At 55.3% G+C, this 18432-nt stretch overlaps 13 protein-coding genes across 13 annotated transcripts; 6 read left to right on the top strand and 7 right to left on the bottom strand.

Moving 5' to 3' along the window:
* Positions 1 to 416: 416 nt before the first annotated feature.
* Positions 417 to 2026, top strand: SAICODRAFT_31690 (MFS general substrate transporter). Its single transcript, XM_019167984.1, has one exon. It carries the CDS (start codon positions 525 to 527, stop codon positions 1995 to 1997), a length of 1473 nt encoding a protein of 490 aa, XP_019022062.1. The 5' UTR covers positions 417 to 524; the 3' UTR covers positions 1998 to 2026.
* A 397-nt stretch (positions 2027 to 2423) lies between these two features.
* On the bottom strand, positions 2424 to 2716 carry SAICODRAFT_31689 (uncharacterized protein; the record flags this gene model as incomplete). Its single annotated transcript, XM_019167983.1, has 1 exon — positions 2424 to 2716. A coding segment is annotated over one exon (292 nt), but the record flags the coding sequence as incomplete, so codon positions are not given.
* A 1085-nt stretch (positions 2717 to 3801) lies between these two features.
* SAICODRAFT_60867 (uncharacterized protein) lies at positions 3802 to 4092 on the bottom strand (the record flags this gene model as incomplete). Its single annotated transcript, XM_019169806.1, has 1 exon — positions 3802 to 4092. A coding segment is annotated over one exon (291 nt), but the record flags the coding sequence as incomplete, so codon positions are not given.
* Positions 4093 to 4317: 225 nt separating this feature from the next.
* SAICODRAFT_84365 (cystathionine gamma-synthase) lies at positions 4318 to 5780 on the bottom strand. Its single transcript, XM_019171359.1, has 2 exons — positions 5483 to 5780; positions 4318 to 5420 (listed from the first exon to the last, which is right to left on the bottom strand). The coding sequence occupies exons 1-2, from the start codon at positions 5633 to 5635 to the stop codon at positions 4368 to 4370; spliced, it is 1206 nt and encodes a 401-aa protein (XP_019022059.1). The 5' UTR covers positions 5636 to 5780; the 3' UTR covers positions 4318 to 4367.
* Positions 5701 to 7580, bottom strand: SAICODRAFT_9585 (amino acid transporter; the record flags this gene model as incomplete). The annotated part of the gene is made up of 2 exons (XM_019172013.1): positions 5701 to 5914; positions 5965 to 7580. The coding sequence occupies 2 exons, from the start codon at positions 7578 to 7580 to the stop codon at positions 5701 to 5703; spliced, it is 1830 nt and encodes a 609-aa protein (XP_019022058.1).
* A 332-nt stretch (positions 7581 to 7912) lies between these two features.
* On the top strand, positions 7913 to 8989 carry SAICODRAFT_84361 (uncharacterized protein). Its single transcript, XM_019171358.1, has 2 exons — positions 7913 to 8070; positions 8128 to 8989. Exons 1-2 carry the CDS (start codon positions 7924 to 7926, stop codon positions 8845 to 8847), a joined length of 867 nt encoding a protein of 288 aa, XP_019022057.1. The 5' UTR covers positions 7913 to 7923; the 3' UTR covers positions 8848 to 8989.
* A 225-nt stretch (positions 8990 to 9214) lies between these two features.
* Positions 9215 to 10632, top strand: SAICODRAFT_21288 (NAD(P)-binding protein). Its single transcript, XM_019166402.1, has 2 exons — positions 9215 to 9295; positions 9355 to 10632. Exons 1-2 carry the CDS (start codon positions 9282 to 9284, stop codon positions 10409 to 10411), a joined length of 1071 nt encoding a protein of 356 aa, XP_019022056.1. The 5' UTR covers positions 9215 to 9281; the 3' UTR covers positions 10412 to 10632.
* Positions 10134 to 11933, bottom strand: SAICODRAFT_67445 (uncharacterized protein). The gene is made up of 3 exons (XM_019170313.1): positions 11738 to 11933; positions 11307 to 11681; positions 10134 to 11250 (listed from the first exon to the last, which is right to left on the bottom strand). The coding sequence occupies exons 1-3, from the start codon at positions 11848 to 11850 to the stop codon at positions 10482 to 10484; spliced, it is 1257 nt and encodes a 418-aa protein (XP_019022055.1). The 5' UTR covers positions 11851 to 11933; the 3' UTR covers positions 10134 to 10481.
* Positions 11934 to 12028: 95 nt separating this feature from the next.
* Positions 12029 to 12688, top strand: SAICODRAFT_31686 (uncharacterized protein). Its single transcript, XM_019167982.1, has one exon. It carries the CDS (start codon positions 12171 to 12173, stop codon positions 12324 to 12326), a length of 156 nt encoding a protein of 51 aa, XP_019022054.1. The 5' UTR covers positions 12029 to 12170; the 3' UTR covers positions 12327 to 12688.
* Positions 12689 to 12866: 178 nt separating this feature from the next.
* On the bottom strand, positions 12867 to 13898 carry SAICODRAFT_60994 (uncharacterized protein; the record flags this gene model as incomplete). The annotated part of the gene is made up of 1 exon (XM_019169817.1): positions 12867 to 13898. One exon carries the CDS (start codon positions 13896 to 13898, stop codon positions 12867 to 12869), a length of 1032 nt encoding a protein of 343 aa, XP_019022053.1.
* A 462-nt stretch (positions 13899 to 14360) lies between these two features.
* On the bottom strand, positions 14361 to 15910 carry SAICODRAFT_9580 (dynactin p62; the record flags this gene model as incomplete). The annotated part of the gene is made up of 2 exons (XM_019172010.1): positions 14361 to 15495; positions 15552 to 15910. The coding sequence occupies 2 exons, from the start codon at positions 15908 to 15910 to the stop codon at positions 14361 to 14363; spliced, it is 1494 nt and encodes a 497-aa protein (XP_019022052.1).
* A 147-nt stretch (positions 15911 to 16057) lies between these two features.
* Positions 16058 to 17176, top strand: SAICODRAFT_96514 (S-adenosyl-L-methionine-dependent methyltransferase; the record flags this gene model as incomplete). Its single annotated transcript, XM_019172051.1, has 2 exons — positions 16058 to 16276; positions 16343 to 17176. The coding sequence occupies 2 exons, from the start codon at positions 16058 to 16060 to the stop codon at positions 17174 to 17176; spliced, it is 1053 nt and encodes a 350-aa protein (XP_019022051.1).
* Positions 17177 to 17429: 253 nt separating this feature from the next.
* Positions 17430 to 17735, top strand: SAICODRAFT_60998 (uncharacterized protein; the record flags this gene model as incomplete). The annotated part of the gene is made up of 1 exon (XM_019169818.1): positions 17430 to 17735. A coding segment is annotated over one exon (306 nt), but the record flags the coding sequence as incomplete, so codon positions are not given.
* Between the last annotated feature and the right edge of the window lie 697 nt (positions 17736 to 18432).

Below are 18432 nucleotides of genomic sequence, written 5' to 3'. Positions count from 1 at the left end.
CCCTAACCCTAACCCTAACCCTAACCCTAACCCTAACCCTAACCCTAACCCTAACCCTAACCCTAACCCTAACCCTAACCCTAACCCTAACCCTAACCCTAACCCTAACCCTAACCCTAACCCTAAGTCATCTCGTCACACCTCGTCTCACTCGTCAGATCTCGTCCCGAAGTACTTGCAGTATCTGGTGTCTTCTTGACCGCATTACAGCTCGGGTTAACCCTACGTCGACTTAGGGTAGGGGATATCTCACGTAATTGAGGTGTGAGGGGGCTCAAAGTTGGAAGGAATAGACCTGAGTTCAGTAGCCGCCGGCTCGGTCTAATGTTGTTGCGACGTCGCCTAGTATTTCCCCGCTTTTCAAGTCGTCGGCTGATTTGACTGTTAGATCCACGAGGTGCCCGAGCGCGTGTGCCCGAAACTCTGCCCCACAACAGCTGATCTGGTCCTCCATCCATATTCCTACATAAGGCCTTCGACCTCCATCCCCGTTCTGCGCACTCGTGCCTCCCGCCCCAGTCAACATGTCCTCCTCCGCTGCACTCGTGAGCTCGAACGAAAAGAACGATGTCCAATACATCGAAGACACCACCTCCGCCCTCCCACCCCTCCCGCCGACTGACCCTGTTCTCGAACGTCGACTTCTCCTCAAGCTCGACCGAGTCATCATCCCACTCACTATCATCCTATACCTCCTCGCCTACCTCGACCGTGGAAATGCTGGAAACGCAAAGCTCCAAGGCCTCGAAACCTCCCTTCATCTGACCGACACCGAGTTCAGTGTCGTCCTGGCATGTTTCTACGTCGCTTATATCGTCTTCAACATCCCGGGTAATGTTGCGACGAAGATCTTGCTGCCGAGTACCTCCATCGCAATGGGTGCCATGCTCTGGGGAATCGCATCCTCTCTCCAAGCCGCCACAACATCCTACGCCGGTATCATCGTCTGCCGCCTCTTCATCGGTATCGGCGAAGCGTTCTTCGGTCCCTCCGTACCCCTCTACTACTCCTACTGGTACAAACGCGACGAAATCGCCTTCCGCAACGCCCTCTTCATCGGCATGGGTGCCCTCGCCGGAACCTTCGGCGGCCTCATCGCCTTCGGCGTCCAACACATCCACTCCTCCATCTCCACCTGGCGAATCCTCTTCCTCATCGAAGGTCTTCCCACAATACTCTTCGCGATCGCAATCTTCTTCGTTCTCCCCTCCTCGCCCGAGAAATCGAAATACCTCACCGATTCCGAACGCGAACTCCTCCTCAACCGCCTGTCCCGCGACGGACTCGTCGACACCGGCAAGTTCGATTGGTCGGGATTCCGTCGTGCGGTGACGGACTACAAAGTCTACCTATGTGGTATCATCTACCTCGGCGTCAACATCACCCTCGCATCCATCTCCGGTTTCCTCCCCACCATCATCAAGAACATGGGATACACCGCCGCTGAAGCACAACTCTACACCGTTCCGCCCTACGCCGTCGCAACCTTCCTCACCGTCGCAACCTCCTGGGTCTCTGACAAATCTCGTCTCCGTGGTCCGTTTGTCGCAGGATACATGGCCCTGTCCGCCATCGGCTTCGGAATCCTCATGGGAGTGCAGCATAACCAACACGTCCGCTACTTTGCCACCTTCCTCGTCGTCTCGGGCGCGTTCACCTGTATCCCGCTCATGCTCTCCTGGTGCTCGAACAACTGCGGTTCTCAATCCCAGCGTGCGGTCGAAGTTGCCATGATGAACGGAATCGGACAGTGCTTCGCAATCCTCGCCTCATTCATCTTCCCGTCCTCGGAGGGACCGGAGTATCGGAAGGGTTTTGGATTGAACATTGCGTTCAACGGGTTGGCTGCGGTGACTGCGTTGGCGTTGATGTTCCTCGTAAAGAGGGAGAACGAGAGAAGGGACAGGATTGAGGGACCTCTGCCGAAGGAGGATGAAGGGAGGGTTGATACCGTGGGAATGCACGACTTGGCGAGAGGATTTAGGTACGTCATGTGATTGCTCGAGTAAGTGTGGTATGTAGGACTAGTTATACCTGAAATCATTTATTTTTGGATTCTGCCAATTCCCCGAGCTGTATGTATTAGAAGTTTTACCAGGATGCACATATATCCATCCCCTCGCGATACAACTGCTAATATTAGCTAGCCGATTCATCAGCGCTCTTTACCACAATTAGCGACTTTACATACTTCCGTGACTTGGGCACAAACGAGACGTCGACGGTGATGCGTGGGAACAGCGCCGATGTCAAGCTCGCAAAGTAGGATGACAAAATCACTCGTCTTATAAACCAAAGTAACCAGCTACTAAAAACAAACCGAACTAAATCACACACGTACGCCACCCACCCCAATCCCCTATCCCACCCAAAAAGCAAATCGATAACAAGAAAGAAGCACTCACAAACCCTACGACCACATAATTAAACCTCAACCTCAACCTTCACCTTCTCCATGTTCGTCTCAGGGACAGCCTCCATCAACTTCCTAACAACCTCCCTCAACCTCCTGATAACGTCAACATGCTTTCTCCTAACCTCCTCCTCATCCTCACTGTCCTTCTTCAGTCCCTCCTCCGTCTTCTCCTGTCCTTCGTCGTCATGCACAGAGACAGCTTTGAGCCCACGCACAATCTCCTCATCACTCCCCTCCTCCTCCGCCGCCGCCTTACTCTTCTTCTCCATCTCCTCCGCCGCACGCAATAACGCATCCATCCCACTACTAGGAGCGGCCTTCCGAAGTCGACTCCCAACATCGACACGAACCCCGTGTGTGAGGCCTCCAGCATCCCACCTCGAGCCTAACTGCGGCGTAATCGTATCACCCATCCCGACGGACCCGCCCAACATCGGATCGTTGCTAGGACCCAGACCCCAGGTTGTGGTGGCGTCGTCCATCGACGAGGTGCTGGTGGGGAGGTCGGGGTAGATGTTGATAGACGGCAATTCCCTCTGAACCTGGACCTGCTGTTGCTGTCCCATCATCGGTCCCGGTAACGTCGGGTACATCGCCTGCTGCCCGTACATCCCCTGTTGCACGTACCTCCCCTGTGAAGCAAACGCCCTCATCGAATGCGCAGCAGCGTAGTGACTCGGCACGATCGGCGGCGCCTCATGGACACTCTGAGAAAGTGTCCCAAGCCACCGATCCATTTCCTCCAACTCATTCCGCTTGACCCCGACCCCACCCGAAAACCCGCCCATCCCATGGCCAAACATCCCCTGAGGCCCAGTGGGTTGCGTCAAGTAATACGGGTCGAGACTCTCGTCGAGGAATGGAGCCAACGTATCAAGACGATGTGCCATCTCGGTGTTGTATGCAGGTTCGATTCGGTGGCGTTTAACGTCTTCGAAGAAGCCGTAGGGGTCGAAGGTTTCTGTCGCATTTCTCTTTCTGCTGTTGCCTTGTAAGAGTGAGGGAGAGACATAATCCACTTGACTTTGACTTGCACCTCCAAGTTGAGGATAAAGCGCAGCAGAGGTGTATGCCGGGATATTATCAGCATCCAACCCGTGGTGTTCGGGTGTCGAGTCGGGCGTGGCGTAGCTCGGGGTGTAGGAAATCGCGGAGTGGATTGAGGCGGGGGAGAATGCGCCGGGTGCGTAGGTGTGTTGGGAGTTTATGGATTCGGAGCGGGAGGCGCGGGTGCCGTTGCCATTAACGCCATTCACGCCGGGGGGATAGAGGTGCTGAACGCGGCCGACCTGGGGGTGCGTGACGTTGACGTTGTCTTCGGTGTAATTCGTGTACTTGACACCCCTCTCCGGACTCGGACTCGGCAACAACACACTCTCATCCGCATGCGTCTTAACATGCTTCTTCAAATCCTGCGGCCTCTTAAAACTCTTCCCGCACAGCCTACACCCATGCGGCTTCAACGGAACGTGCACGCGGAGGTGCGAGGTGATGTGATCCCGTTTCGCACAGATCGTGGAACAGGTGTCCCAGGCGCAGGTTAGATTGAGGTTGTTTGTTGATTTGCGGCCGACGTGGGATTCTGTGAGGTGTGTGTAGAGGTCTTCGGGGGTGTCGAAGGTTAGGGCGCAGGGCGAGTTGGCGCCGCCCCAGAGACAGGTCAGTGTCGAGGGCATGGTCGTGTAAGCTGTTTGTCGACGGGGGGAACTGTCGACGGGGGAACTGTCGACGGGGGAATGCGTCGCATTTTGAGTCGAGTCGTCTGCCAAGGGAAATATCCAAGTCTTGGCATCGTGGCTGGTGAGTGGCGCGGCTCTTATCGGTCTTGGCGGGTTGCCTCTGCCGTGAGAACGGACTCAACTCGCAAAAGACGCATTCGGAACATGATATGATATCACTATAGCTACTTCATCGAGCTCTCTAGAGGCACACGCTTCGCCTTTCCCATCCTTCACATCCCCTTAACCCCCCTCAACCCCCCCATAAAATCCTCCCTCAAATCCTCCCACCCCTCAATCCCAACACTAACCCTCACCAACCTCTCATCGACCTCCTCATCACTCATCCGTCTCCACTCAACCAAACTCTCCACACCCCCCAAACTCGTCGCATGCTGGAACAACTCCAATCGGCTCGGGAAATTCTTGGCCATGGTGGGTGTGCGGAGGTGGATGGCGAACACCGGTGTGTGGCCGTTTGGCATTTGTGTTTTGAGCCAGCTGTTGGCGGGGTCGAGGGCTTGGATGGAGGTGTGCTGGATGGAGTGGATGGTTGCTTGGATCAACTCTCTCTCATCCTCCGGCACGTCTGGGGAGTCAGTGAGGCAGTCGTGCAACCACTTGACCAAAGCCGTCGCGCTAGAACTCTGCTGCCTCACCCTCAACTCCAACGTCCGTACACTCCTCACCCCCAACCACCCCTCCAAACTCCCCAACACGCTTCCCAGATAAACCCGCTCGACGCCCAATCCTTCCCACCAATCATTTCGTTGAACCGCGAGGATACCACAGAGCATATCGCTGTGTCCACCGAAGTATTTGGTGCCGGAGTGCATCACGACATCCACCCCCAACGCAAACGGATCCATCAGAGGCGGCGGCGCAAACGTCGCATCGACCGTCAATATCGCACCCCTCTCCTTTGCCAAACTCGAAAAATACCCCAAATCCCTCGCCTCCCCCGTCGGATTCACAGGTGTCTCAACATGTACGACATCACCCTCCCCCAACCCCGCCTCATCCCACTCCCCCACACTGAATAAATCAACGATTTTCAATCCGTACAGTTTTTGGTGCATGTGGAGGATTCCGTGACACCCGTGGTAACCACCGGAGATTGCAACGACACGTGGACGGAAGAATGTGAGCATGGCGTAGAATGCGGCGAGGCCGGAAGAGTAAGTCAGGACCTGGCCTTTGAGGATGGAGGAGAGGAGGGATTCGAGGCGGGTGGTGTTGGGGTGGGTTACGCGGGAGTAGACATGGGGTTCTGTCGTGGAGGGGACCTGTGGTAATGAGGGGAATTAGTACGGATCAGGGAAGGAAAGGTGGAAGGGACGTGGTATACCTCGTCGCCGGAGACTGGGACAAGTTCGTCCGGGTTCCGGGGGTAGCGGTAGGTTGTCGACACATGCATCGGCGGTGCAACATCCGTTACGACGTTCACCTTGTCATCGCCATGAATGGCAAGTGTAGAAAGCGAGAGCTGTTTCGAGGACATCTTTGAGCTCAACCAGTGACTTGGAATTCGGTGTTGATCCTGTCACGGAGGCGGGCAGTGAGCATTTATAGACGAAGGAGGTGACTCAAAGATCGACCGAGGTGCATTTCTGTTACAAACACTAATTGAGGGTGTCGGTCGTGGACGCCATGGCGGGGGAGTAGTTCGATGAGCTTGTTCGCCCGTCCAGACCTGTCCCTGACCTCAGACGGTGAGTTGCAGTACAGATACGATCCACCAAAGTCGGAGAAAGATGTTGAAGGAACATTCTTCTCGTCTCTATTCATACCTTATCACTTACACAAATAGATTCGTTCGAGTCCACCTACATCATCCCCGCTCCCATCCTCTCCTCCTTCTTCCCCCTCAAATCCAACTCCCTCACCTCCGCCCCCTTCTCAACCCTCCCAACCCCCAGACTCCCCACCGCCTCCCCCTCCAAATGACTCCTCGGCCCGACATAATACTTCCTTCCCCAAACCGCATACCACCCCGCACTCACCACCCCAAAGAATGCAAACAACACACTCGCATAGTTCATACTCGTCTTTGTGACCGGAATCGCGGTCGGCATGGTGAAGAGTACGATGGCGAGGAGGATCCAGACGCAGGTTATGACGTTGAGGATCGTGCCCATCGTGTTGCCGAGAGAGAAGGACGCGTTGCGGACGGCCTGTCGACCGCGGAGGAGGGAGACGAAGATTGGGAATGCGTACGAGGCGGAGAGACAAATCGTCCCGACACCCGTGAACGCATTAAACGCCGCGCTCGAACCGAGGTAGATCAACCCTAATAGCCCACAAAAGACGGTAGAGAGGAAGAGCGCGTTGAGTGGGATATCATACCGCTTGTTCGCTTTCGCCCACCATTTCCAACCGGGGATGGCACCGTCACGGGCAAACGCCCACGCACAGCGAGAGGACGCGGTAAGTGCCCCGACACCAGCGAAAAACAGAATCCCAAGGATGAGGAACAACAACCCGAACCCACCTCCAGCGCTCCCCGTAACGAGCTTAAACAGCAACGGCGCAGGTTGTCCAGTCGCAACACTCAACAACTCCTGAATATCCGGAAGAACGAACAGTATGGGAATGAGGTAAAACAACCCCGTCACGCCCGCCGCAACGACGGACATGACCATCGCTCGTGGGACCTCGCGTTCTGGGTTTTGTACTTCCTCGCACATTGCTGCGACCATGCCGTAGCCTGTCAATGTATACGCCGCTTGTAACAAGCCGACGAAAAATGCCCATCCTGGTGCCCAGCCCGATGGACTCGCGTCATAGTGCCCGAATACGAAGGAGGCAGATCGACGATTCGGTGCCATCACGAGAAGCGTGATGAGTAGAATGATAACTGACGCCCCCGTCCAGTATACACAAGCAGTATTGAGCTGATCCAAGTACTTCGCACCCCAGATATTTACGGCTAAAGCGACGAGCAGCACCGCCCAATACATCAACACAATCTGCCACGGCTTCGGCACATACTCCTCATCCCATAACGAGATCGCGCTCAGGATTAGCTGTCCCCCCGAGAAGCAGATACTCGTCGTAATGAGCCAATTCCCAACCAATCCCAGCCACCCCGTAACCCAACTCGCAATGGGCGCATACTTGGGCGTACTCAACATCGCACTCCAATAATACACCCCCCCACTCGTCGGATACGTCGAACAAATCTCCGCTAAACTCGCAGCGATTGCGATGGAAATCAGTGTAACCAACACCCACCCCCACAAAATCGTCACGGGCCCACCGTCGGTGAGGCCGATGGAGAGGGTCGTGCTCAGCCCGAATGGGACGGCCATGATTGCGAAGGAGAGGCCGAGGATGGAGAAGTAGGAGAGGGAGCGGGGGAGTTCTTGTTTGTAGCCGAGTTCGGCGAGGCGGGCTTCTGCGGCGGTTGATCCGCTTTGAGCGGATTCTGGGTCGTGTTTGGTCATGGTTGGAACGATTGCTGTAACGATTGTTGTAGGTTCAAGGGATCGAACGTCTCAGGTTGTCGAGATTAAGCGAAACGACGATGGAGTTCGAATTGACAAGCGAATGGTGCGCATCGTAACGAGAGTCGCGACGGGAGGAGATCACATGTGCGACGACAGCCGAAGGTGGAGATCGATTAAGGTTGAGCCGACACTCGCACGATATCTCAACCCTAAATTAAGGTTTAACTCGGTCCGATTTAATGGGCACGTCGGCGGGCATCCAAGCGGGACCTGAAATGCCCGAGCACCCAAACAATACCGCGGCCGGCCACCTTCCTCCCTCGAACACCAAAATCCAGCAATGGGAGAATCCCGTCAAGAACTCATCGGATGGCTTAACCAGCTCCTCCACCTCCAACTGACCAAGGTCGAGCAGTGCGGTACCGGTGCGCCGCTTTGTCAGGTTTTCGACTCGATTTATGGGGATGTGCCGATGGCGAGAGTGAAGGTATGTGCCCATCCTGCTTTTCCTCCGATGAGGGTAGTGGCTGACAGTTGTGAATAGTTCGACTGTAATGCCGAATACCAGTACCTAGCAAACTTCAAAATCCTCCAAAACACCTTTGCAAAACACGGCATCACCCAAGGCCTCCCAGTCGAGCGACTCGTCAAGTGCAAGTTCCAGGATAACCTCGAGTTTTTGCAGTGGGTTAAGCGGTATTGGGATGCGTATTATCCTGGGGGCGAGTATGACGCTGTTGGACGAAGAGCGGGGAAGCCTGGGGGTGTGTTGGCTCCTGTTGGTGGTGGGCGCTCGGTTGGGGGTGGAACGAGACGGGTTCCGTCGTCTGCGGCGTCTAGACCTACCGCGAGCGGCACCCGCGCACCATCCTCGACCTCCACCGCTCGCGCACCTTCAGCGACATCAACCACCGCCGCCTCCACCGCCGCCCTCCAAAAAGCCCAATCAGAAGTAAGGACATTGACATCCCAACTTGCCGAATCCCACGACCTCATCGCCTCCCTCGAACGCGAACGCGACTTCTATTTCGGTAAACTCCGGGATATCGAGGTTCTCGTGCAAGAATACGCCGCGACTGTGCGGCCGGAGGAAGCGCCGGAAGTGACGACGTTGGTGGGGAAGGTACAGGGGATTTTGTATGAGACGGAGGAGGGGTTTGAGGCGCCGGAGACGGAGGAGGAGGGGCTTGTGGAGGGGGTTGAAGGGGTTGCGATTGATGAGAATGGGGCGGCGTATGCGGAAGAGGATTTGGAAACTTTCTGAGCGGGGTGAGGGGGTGAGAGGAGGAGGGAAGGGTATGGACTGTTACTGTGGCTTCGGGGCTTTGATCACTTTGACAAAGTTCTGTCAATTGCATGCATAATCAACACCAACACAACCTTTTTCCGTGACCTTGTGGCCGGGTATCCAACTCTCCTTGCAAATATTCCAGGCTTCTCAGGCGCCTCGGCCTTTCCAGTACATAGAGTTATACGTTCGAACTGCAACTTTGCTTCATACAAATCTCATTCACCCTTCATTTCGGCCTCCCCATACAGCGGCTCCACATTTATCCGATTTAACCTCATTAGCGCCATCCGGCCCGGTATGACCGCCGACGACTGGACGAACGAAGATGAGGAAGGTACACCCGACGCTTTTTTTACACCCATCATCAAGAGCAATTGCAACCAGCAACAGACCAATTGACCATCGTCATGTCTTCTCCAATGTGCGTACTCATGTCCTCTGCCTCAAGAGGGATCAGGTGCTAATTCGGTCTTGTTACAGCAAAGTCGGGATCATCGGACATGGAATGTCTTCCAAGGCTTTCCACGTCCCGCTCTTGGTCTCCCTTCCCTCTCAGTTTAAAATCACCCAGATCCTCTCCCGTCACGCTCCTTCCTCGACGATTCGTATCGCTTCTGGCGAGGATATCCCCGTTGTTCGATCAGCGGAGGAATTGTACGCGACGGATATCGACCTCGCCGTCATCACCACCGAGAACAAGACGCATTTCGAGTATGCCAAGAAAGCACTCGAGGCCGGGAAGAACGTCGTGGTCGAGAAACCGTTTACCGCTACCCTCGCCGAAGCCGAGGAATTGGCAAAATTGGCGGAAGGCAAAGGATTGGTCTGTGCCGTCTTCCAGAACAGACGATGGGACAGCGACTTCCTCACCCTCAAAAACTTGATCGAAGCCGGTACCCTCGGCGACGTCGTCAACATCACCTCCCGCTTCGACCGATACCGTCCGAAGGGCAAAGGCGGCTGGCGCGAAACTGACGCCATCTCTGGCGGGGTCTTCGTCGATCTTGGATCTCACCTTGTCGATCAAGCTCTCGCCCTCTTCGGTGCTCCGTCGACCATCGCCGCTACGATCCTGAATCAGAGGAATTTGGAGACGGTCGCTACGGACGATTACTTTGACGTGAGACTCACTTGGGAGGATAAGCCATCTCTCGTGGTACACCTTTCCGCAGGTATGCTCGTCCGTGCCGAGTCCGCTCGTTGGGTCGTTCATGGCACCAACGGCTCATGGACGAAATACGGTCTCGACGTCCAGGAAAATCAGCTCAAGGCTGGCCTGACTCCGGCTTCTGCGCCGGAGTTTGGTGTGGATGAGAAGCATGGGGAGGTTGATACTGAAGTTGGCGGTGTTCATGTTGTGGGTAAGGTTGAGGGGGAGAAGGGTGCTTATCTTGAGTTTTACAAGAACGTTGGGGATGCTATCGTGGGTAAGGCTAAGTTGGCCGTTGATGCGAAGCAGGGGTTGTTGACGATGAAGGTGTTGGAGGCATGCAGAGAGGCTGCGAAGGAGAACAAGGTTGTTCAGTTCTCTGCGTAAAGCAGATGCACCGAGACAGGATATCGGATTATGTCAATATATCTGCATCAAGCTTAACTACAAAAACACTTCAAGCCCTCCTAGTCATCTCGATCTCATCAACTACACGCTCCACACCGTTTCCACATTCATTCAGCTGCCTTCTTGACAACCTTTCCTTCTCATCTTCCATAACACACGGACTCACAAATAGCTTGCCGCCGAAGACCCCATCCGACAATGTCTTCCATGTCACAACGATCCACAACAACACCACGACGCAAGAAAAGATCGTCCCCAACACCCTGAAGAACCCTAAATCCAACTCGTTTCCTAAAGTCGTCGTGGCAAGCGTGTATACACCGAGCGGAAACGTAAACCCCCACCACCCCATATTGAACGGAAATCTTGGCAGCGAAACTACAATCGCGCCCGACGCAAACACCAACCACACCAACCCATACCCCCACATAATCAACCCAACCCACAACCCTGCCGTGTAATAAATCTCGCCTGCACTCTGTGTCGGCCAGCCAATCCCCTTCGCGACGCTTCCCAACTTCATCAGCCCAAACGCACCCTGCCCCAACGGACCCAACGGCAAGAACGTCGACACGATCACCTCTCGACTGGGGAGTTTATAGATTGTGAGCCTGTGGAGGTAGAGGACGATCACGGAAAGGGCGAGGGGGATGCCGGTACCCCATAGGATGTACGATGCGACAAGGGTCGTTACCGCGTGAGGGCGTGGGAGAATTTGAGCGACTACGCCGCCGGAGGCTGCGGCGACGATGGTGGAGACAATGGGGAGGAGGACGACTGCGGTCATTTTCTCAAGTGACTGTTGGTGTACGGAGATCCTTCGATGCGTGTTAGCAAGGTCCCTATGCCCAATTTGCCTACCAGTTGTACGTACATCAAGAACGGAACGCCCAGACAAGTGAGCAGAGACCATATGGCATCAAACCACCACAAGCTCCATGCAAGCTTCCACGACCATGCTCCAAACCCCGCATCCTGAACGGCAACGAAAACTGTCATGTTCACGATTGTACTCAACCCCATCGGCACCGTCCCCAAGATCATACTCTGCACAGGGTGCTTAAGCATCAACACCCCGATATAGGGATATATCGTATACCTCGCAATCGATATAACCGAGAAAATCACGAACAAAATGACATTGACGAGATAAATAACGGTCGAGATGACGTGCAGACCCGGGAACTGGTACGGGAGTTGATGAAGGAGGATAGAGACGATCCCCGTCCCCATCGTTATACTAAACCATCTGGAGCCGCCGTTACGCTTTATCCGGAACAAAGATTTAATGATGAAGCAGCTTACGATGGAGTAAAATGCTTGATTCGATCTCGTAGTGCTTTATTGGCGACTACCGTGGCATTCGAAGCTTCAGCACCCCCCGAAGCGGGCTTATCCGTGCTTGGGTTTTTGTTCATATGAGCCGTAAAAAAGATGCTGAATGATCATGAACCCTGTCTGGGTTGCGATGTTTTTGTGCGATAATGATTTTGTGATGGTGTGCGTTTTGTGCGACGTCGCTCCCTCCGTTGCGTCAGCGGCAGTTCGATACCGAACCGCCGAGCGTAACGGCTACGCTTGTGTACAGTACGTGTTGACAGGCCTACATTTGACGACGAATCACTCACACGATCGCACCTGTCTCCAGAAGTCAGTCTCAAAGCCATTGCAAGTATCCGCCACTTAATTGCAACCGAAACTACACACGAACCCTGTAGGCCCATACCATATCAACACGATGACCGACGAACAACTAAACTCCATCGCAATCTGGCTCGGCACAGGAATGATGGTCTTGATCGTGCTATACCACTACTTGAGCGTGAACGCAAAGCCCGTGCAGATGCCGAGCGCGACGAAGGGTGTGAAGGGACACGTCGGTGCTTCTCAATGAAGGAGGGTGTGCTGCAGTCGGTGTGCGCTCGTGACGTGACGGGTGCGTACAGGAGATGAGGATGTGTTCTATACCCAATGGATGGTGTCAAGGCTTCTTGGAGCGGTGCTTCTTTGTAAAGCTTGTGGAGGGGGTGGTTTGCATCTGTGTGACGAGGATTTTGAATGATGATGGGCGATTTGGTTGGTACCTTTTGAGCGGATTTGCATGATTGCCGTGAACCTTGGGACGTATCGTATGCCCATGAGACATACGTGACGGAAAAGGGCATTCGAGCCTCGGAAGATGCTTGGCGGATCAAGGTGGAACATGTGCGCAATAGGAAGAATAGTAACATGAAGAAGTAAAACGATCCTTTCGACCTAATCCACAGCGAACGTAGCCATTATGGCATTATACAGTACAAAATTGACTCAACAATGGGAGGCTCGTCGACCCATAACATAGCACACATCCCACTTTTGTAGCACCAGCACCAGCAACAGCAACCTAAAACATATCGGACCCCCCTCCAGTATGAAAAAAAAAACTCTCCTACTCCTACTCCTGCTCAGCCTGCGCAGCCTGAGCAGCAGCCTCCTCAGTCCTCCTCTCCTTCTCCCCCTCCAACTGCTGATACAACAAAAACAACGCCTTCTCGTTCTGCTCCGCACTCCCTCTCAACGTAAACATCCGCTCACCACCCTCGTGGGGCAATTTCGCAATGTTGATGTTAGCTCCGGAGAGGCGGCGGATTTCAGTGATTTTGGAGCCGCCGCGGCCGATGATGCAGCCGACCATGTCGCCGGGGATGGAGATGTTTTGGACGATTTCGTCGCCGGTGGTGGTGGAGGAGGGCTCTTCGGCGTCGTTGGTGGAGGTGGTAAGCGACGCAGCGGACTCCCGGGGCTGCTGGGACCTCCGATCCGATGGACCCCTAGTGCTACGTTCACCTCCTCTCGACCACAAGTAGTTCCCAACATTACGCTTCTGCACATTCTGCTCGTGCCCAAGGGGGTTATACAAGACCGTTCCCATTCCCCTCTCCCAGTTTTCCGCCAAGATGGCACCGATCTTGGAGACGGCGGTACGGACGCCCTCGCCACTTCCCCTCACCTCGACGATACGCTCGGAGGAACCGGGAAGCTCGTTGGACTCGACGTGGATATCGACACCGGACGTCTCACGGATCTCCTTGATCCTAGCACCTGCACGGCCGATAACATACCCAACCAAACTCGTCGGACACAAAAGCCTGATCTCAGCACTCTTGGCTACAGCAGCTCCGGCCTCAGCGTGGAAACCCTCCGCATCGATTCTGTCTGCGCACATACTCAAAAAGCGCGCGACGCCGTCAATTTCACCGGTCATGGTGAGAACGCGGTCGTTCACACCAACCGTGTTCTTCGAAACACCGGCTTTGACACCAGTCTTTTCGCGCATCTCGGCCATGACCGCACCAGCCTTGCCAATGATGATACCGGCTTCCTTGGAGGTAATGAGAGCACGGAAAGTAACCTGGCCGTACCCCTCACCAGTCGCCTCCTCGCCCTGCTGCTGCTTTCCAGTCTCATTCAACGAGAGCGACTCCATGTAACCGGTGACGTCGTCCGCGCCAGCATCGTGCTCAGCGGAGGGGTTGGTGTACGGGGGAGAAGAGGAAGACATGTCCGTATGGAAGGATGAAAAAGAACTTGGACTTCGCTGAGTTTTGCGGTGTTGCGGTGTCTGTAGCGCCAGGCGAGCCACTTGCACGACGGACCTTGAGCCTAGTAAGGTCCCGTTTCCGCAGGCGCACGGGATCATGCCGCGGACGGTGCCGACGAGACGTCGAGAGTACGAGGACCGGACGGCAGACAGCACGCTCATTGAGGGTGATAGAGATTCGAAAAACAGAAAGAGCTTGTGTGCTAAACGCCGATGAACTCGCTGACCTGTTCCTTTCGCAAAGCGCTGACAAATTTCCAAGCTTATATTTTATAAGTTGCGTAACGCGCGCGCGCGTGCCCTGCAGCCCTGAACTTTCGAGTAGGCGCGTCCAACCAAGCGTGCGACTTAACACCCAACAACCGCCCAAAACCCCAACTCCCTCTCCTTCTCTTTCTCCTTCCCCTCCTCCGTAGCATACCTAACTCTCACAAAAAACGGCAATTCCACTCCCGCTCCCTCTCCCTCCAACTCCTGACCGACCATTGCGCTCATCTCCACCAAAACCCTCCCCCAATTCATCCCCTCATCCCAAACCCCACCCCCCTCGCTCCTCCCCCTCTTCTCCTCCTCGCCCTCCTCCCGCTTGCTCCCACTCCCAACTCTCAGATCACTAAGTGAAGGCAACACGACATCCTCATTCGCCCCCACCGTGAATTCTGGGCAAGTCAGCGTCACCTGGCCGCCGGAGTGTGTCGTCGAGGGCGTAGCGAGGAAGATTTGGATGGGGTCGAAGAGGGGGTTGGTGACTTTCAACAGAAACCTCTTCGTGCTGGAGGAAGAGGAGAGGGGGGAGATGGAGATGGAGGGAACGTAGTTCATAGCGAAGAGGCCCATTCGCCAGCGGATGCTGACGGGTTTGGATTCGGGTCTGACGAGGATGTGACGGCATTCTCGGCACCTCTTCGCGCGCTTCGTCCTCAACAACGGCGGTTGTGGTCGGAGCTCTTGCCCTGGAAGCGTGTCGTGGGTATCCAGCGTTCGCATCCGCTGTAGAGCTTCGAGATGGGAGGACTCGGTGGCTGTGTCGACATAACGTGCAGCCTCAACCTCCGGTACAGCGGTAGAGGGCGGGGTTAGTCCACTCCTCCCCTCACCAACATCCACACTCCCACTCCGTATCCTCGCCGTAGCCCTCCCTACAACCCCACCGCCCAACCGAGCCGCATACACCCCCATCAACCTCTCCATCCCCATCCTAACTTTCTCGTCCCTTCCCGAACTAGCTTCCTTCAACATCCAGTGTTTGCGCAGCTCGTCGAATCGGGTTTCAGGGGGTGTGGGATGGAGTTTGTGGAGTTGGTGGACAAGTTGGGTTGGTTTTGGGAAGGTGATGGCGTGGGAGGAGGAGGAGGTGTAGTCGCAGTTGTCGCACACCAGGTGGCCTCCAGTTGCTGGGTCTGAGGGAGTAGTGGTGGTAGGGAGGGGGTGCAGGGAGAGCGGTGCGCTACATCGTGGGCATTCCAGACAATTTCGGGCGCACCTATGCCTTCCATCGTCAGTATTCATCCAACCACTCTTCACATTCATAAAACCTACCGATTATGATCACTCCGGACGTTAGTAGCCGGCACCTCAAACATACACCACGGACAAAACCAACACACGACTTCTTCCTGAACACATCTCGGACATCGTATACTCTGGCACTCCTCACAGAAATATAAATTGGATAAAGGAAATGTGTTGAATTGGCTTCGAGGGGCTTTGGGATCCCAGAGCGAATCTTCCACTTCTTCTTCGGCTTCGGCGGCGGCGGCGGCGAGAGATGGAGGCCCCGGGGGGTGAGTGGATGTGTCGGGGTGTGCGGATGCTGTGGAGGAGGACGGCGGTAAAGGGGGGATGGTGGTGATTGAGTCCGCGCAAGGGCAATGGATGTGCAAGAATGCGGAGCCCATGCTCTCGTCCGATCGAGGATTCGCACGGTGTTTGGGGTAGTGTGCTGCCCAGGTACCCCAGGTACGCAACAGGTCACGCAGGTCCGGCCGACACCCACCAGGCACCAAAAAGTCCCCCCGCCGCACTCGTCGACCCCTCCCCCCACCATGATCCGTCCCTGCCTGCAACGAGCTCGCCTCCCGCGCTTGAGAAGAGGGCTGGCATCACCACCCACGAAGCCCAGCTCAAACATCCCGTCCTTCGCCGTATTCGACCGTGCTGTAAAACACCTGCAGCGGGACCGTGCAGCGGCTGATCCTGCCGCGTCGAGGAACTATGATTATTTGAAGGATGAGGTTGCGGACCGGTTGGTTGAGCGGTTACTCGTATGCCTCCCCTCTCCCCTCTTCCTCTTCTTTCATGAAAAGTCCTGATGATGGGTGTGGGTCTAGTTCGTCAACCGCAAATTCGATACGGTTATGGATCTGGGTTCAGGCGCCGGACACGTCGCGAAATCGCTGTGTCGACCCAGAGAAGAAGACAATGGCGTCGCACCCGCCTCGCGTATCAAGGACTACATCGCCATGGACGGATCCCCTCTCCTCCTTCACCGTGACGCAAATCTCGAACCAACGCCCTACCCAGGCCTCAACATCACCCGAAAAGTGGCGGACGAAGAACGTCTCCTCGAAGCTGTAGAAGAGAATAGCTTGGACGCAGTCATCTCAAACCTCGCCCTCCACTGGGTCAACGACCTACCCGGAACCCTAATCCAAGTCCGCCGCGCCCTAAAAGAAGATGGTCTTTTTTTGGCCTCCATGTTCGCCGGCGACACCCTCTTCGAACTCCGTACCTCCCTCCAACTCGCCGAACAAGAACGTCTCGGCGGGATCTCAACCCGCATCTCCCCCTTCACCGACGTAAAAGACATGGGAAACCTCCTCACCCGCGCCGGGCTAACACTAACCACAATCGACGTGGAGGATATCGTCGTCTCCTATCGATCCGTGCCACATCTCATGTCTGAGTTGCGCGGGATGGGGGAGTCGAATGCGGCGTTGCAGAGGCTTACGGGGGGGATTGGTAGGGATGTTGTGATGAGTGCGGATAGTATTTATCGGGGGTTGCATGGGGAGACGGAGGATGGGGGGATTGAGGCAACGTTTAGTGTGTTGTGGATGATTGGGTGGAGGCCGGGGAGTGGACAGACGAAGCCGAAGGAGAGGGGGAGTGCGACGGTTAAGATGGAGGATGTGTTGAGGGATCTGGGGGGGAAGAAGAAGTAAGTGGAGAGGAGAATTATTATTCTTTTGAACGGTCAAATGTTCGTGATCATAACCTTCCGCACGGACCCTTAAGCTTCACCGCACTTGACGTCGGGCCAACCCGGAGGAGCCCCGCTCGTACACCCTCCGCGCTAAGCTGATAACCGACGACCAATACAGACGCGCGGGGGAGAGATAACGAAGGGAAACTCAACACCATCAGCATACATCCCAGCTGCTGATCAATGCTCTTATGCCCATAACAATCGCAGTTATGGCTCCATCACAATCACCAGCTGCCTCAGTCACGCACCAATCACCCTCAGCAGCAGCAGGAGCAGCAGCAGCAGGAGGAGCGCAATGGCCATACCCCTCCCCATCCCCCACGACAGGGACAGCCGGCGCTGACCCAGCCCATCCCTTCCGCTGCGCACACTGCTCAAAAGGCTTCACGAGATCAGAACATCTCATCCGACATACACGAACCCATACGTCTGAGAAACCCTTCGTGTGTCCGATATGTGAGTTGAGGTTTGGGCGGAAAGATTTGATGAAACGACATTTGAAGAATATTCATCGGCAGGATATGGATGGGAATGTTATTGTTGGTGATTCTTTGACGAGTGGGAGTGTGGGTGCGTTGGCTACGCCGGTGACGCCGGGTGGTGTGGGGGGTGTGGTGCCCGTTCCACAGCCTACGCAACAACAGCACCAGCACCAGCAGCCACAGGCCCAGTCGCAAGCTCCCGCTCCCGGCCCAGGAGTTCTACCACCAGTAATCATCGCAGAAGACATCCCACCCTACCCCGTCCCCGCTCTTCACTACTACTACTCCTCCCGCCCCTTCCTCCCCCCCACATTTTTCCTCCACTACATCGACCTCTACTTCGATCACTTCCACCCTTACTTCCCGCTTATCCATCGTCCGACATTCGATCCTCACACTGTTCCCGCGAGTTTTCTGAGAGCGGTGGCGTGTGTTGGGGCGCTTTATGGGGGGACGGGGAGGGATAGGCGATTGGGGCGGGAGTGGGCGGAGAGTGGGGTTAGGATTTTGAGGCATTATTTGGAGGAGGATCAGCAGGATGAAGCGGCTGGGGGCGCCGACGATGGGGGTACGAGTGCGGGAGGAGGAGGGAGGAGACATAAGATTTGGGTCATTCAGGCTCTTGTGCTTTATGAGGTTTATGCACTGTTTGGGGACGTGAAGAAGTGGGATCGTTCAGAGATGGAGTTCTCGATTCGGAGCTCGAAGGAGATGCATCTCCTCATCACCT

This window comes from Saitoella complicata (assembly GCF_001661265.1).
Source record: "Saitoella complicata NRRL Y-17804 unplaced genomic scaffold SAICOscaffold_23, whole genome shotgun sequence".
Lineage (NCBI taxonomy): Eukaryota > Fungi > Ascomycota > Saitoellomycetes > Saitoellales > Saitoellaceae > Saitoella > Saitoella complicata.
The sequence above is the reverse complement of the archived record's forward strand: the minus strand, read 5'-3'. Positions and strand labels throughout refer to the sequence as shown.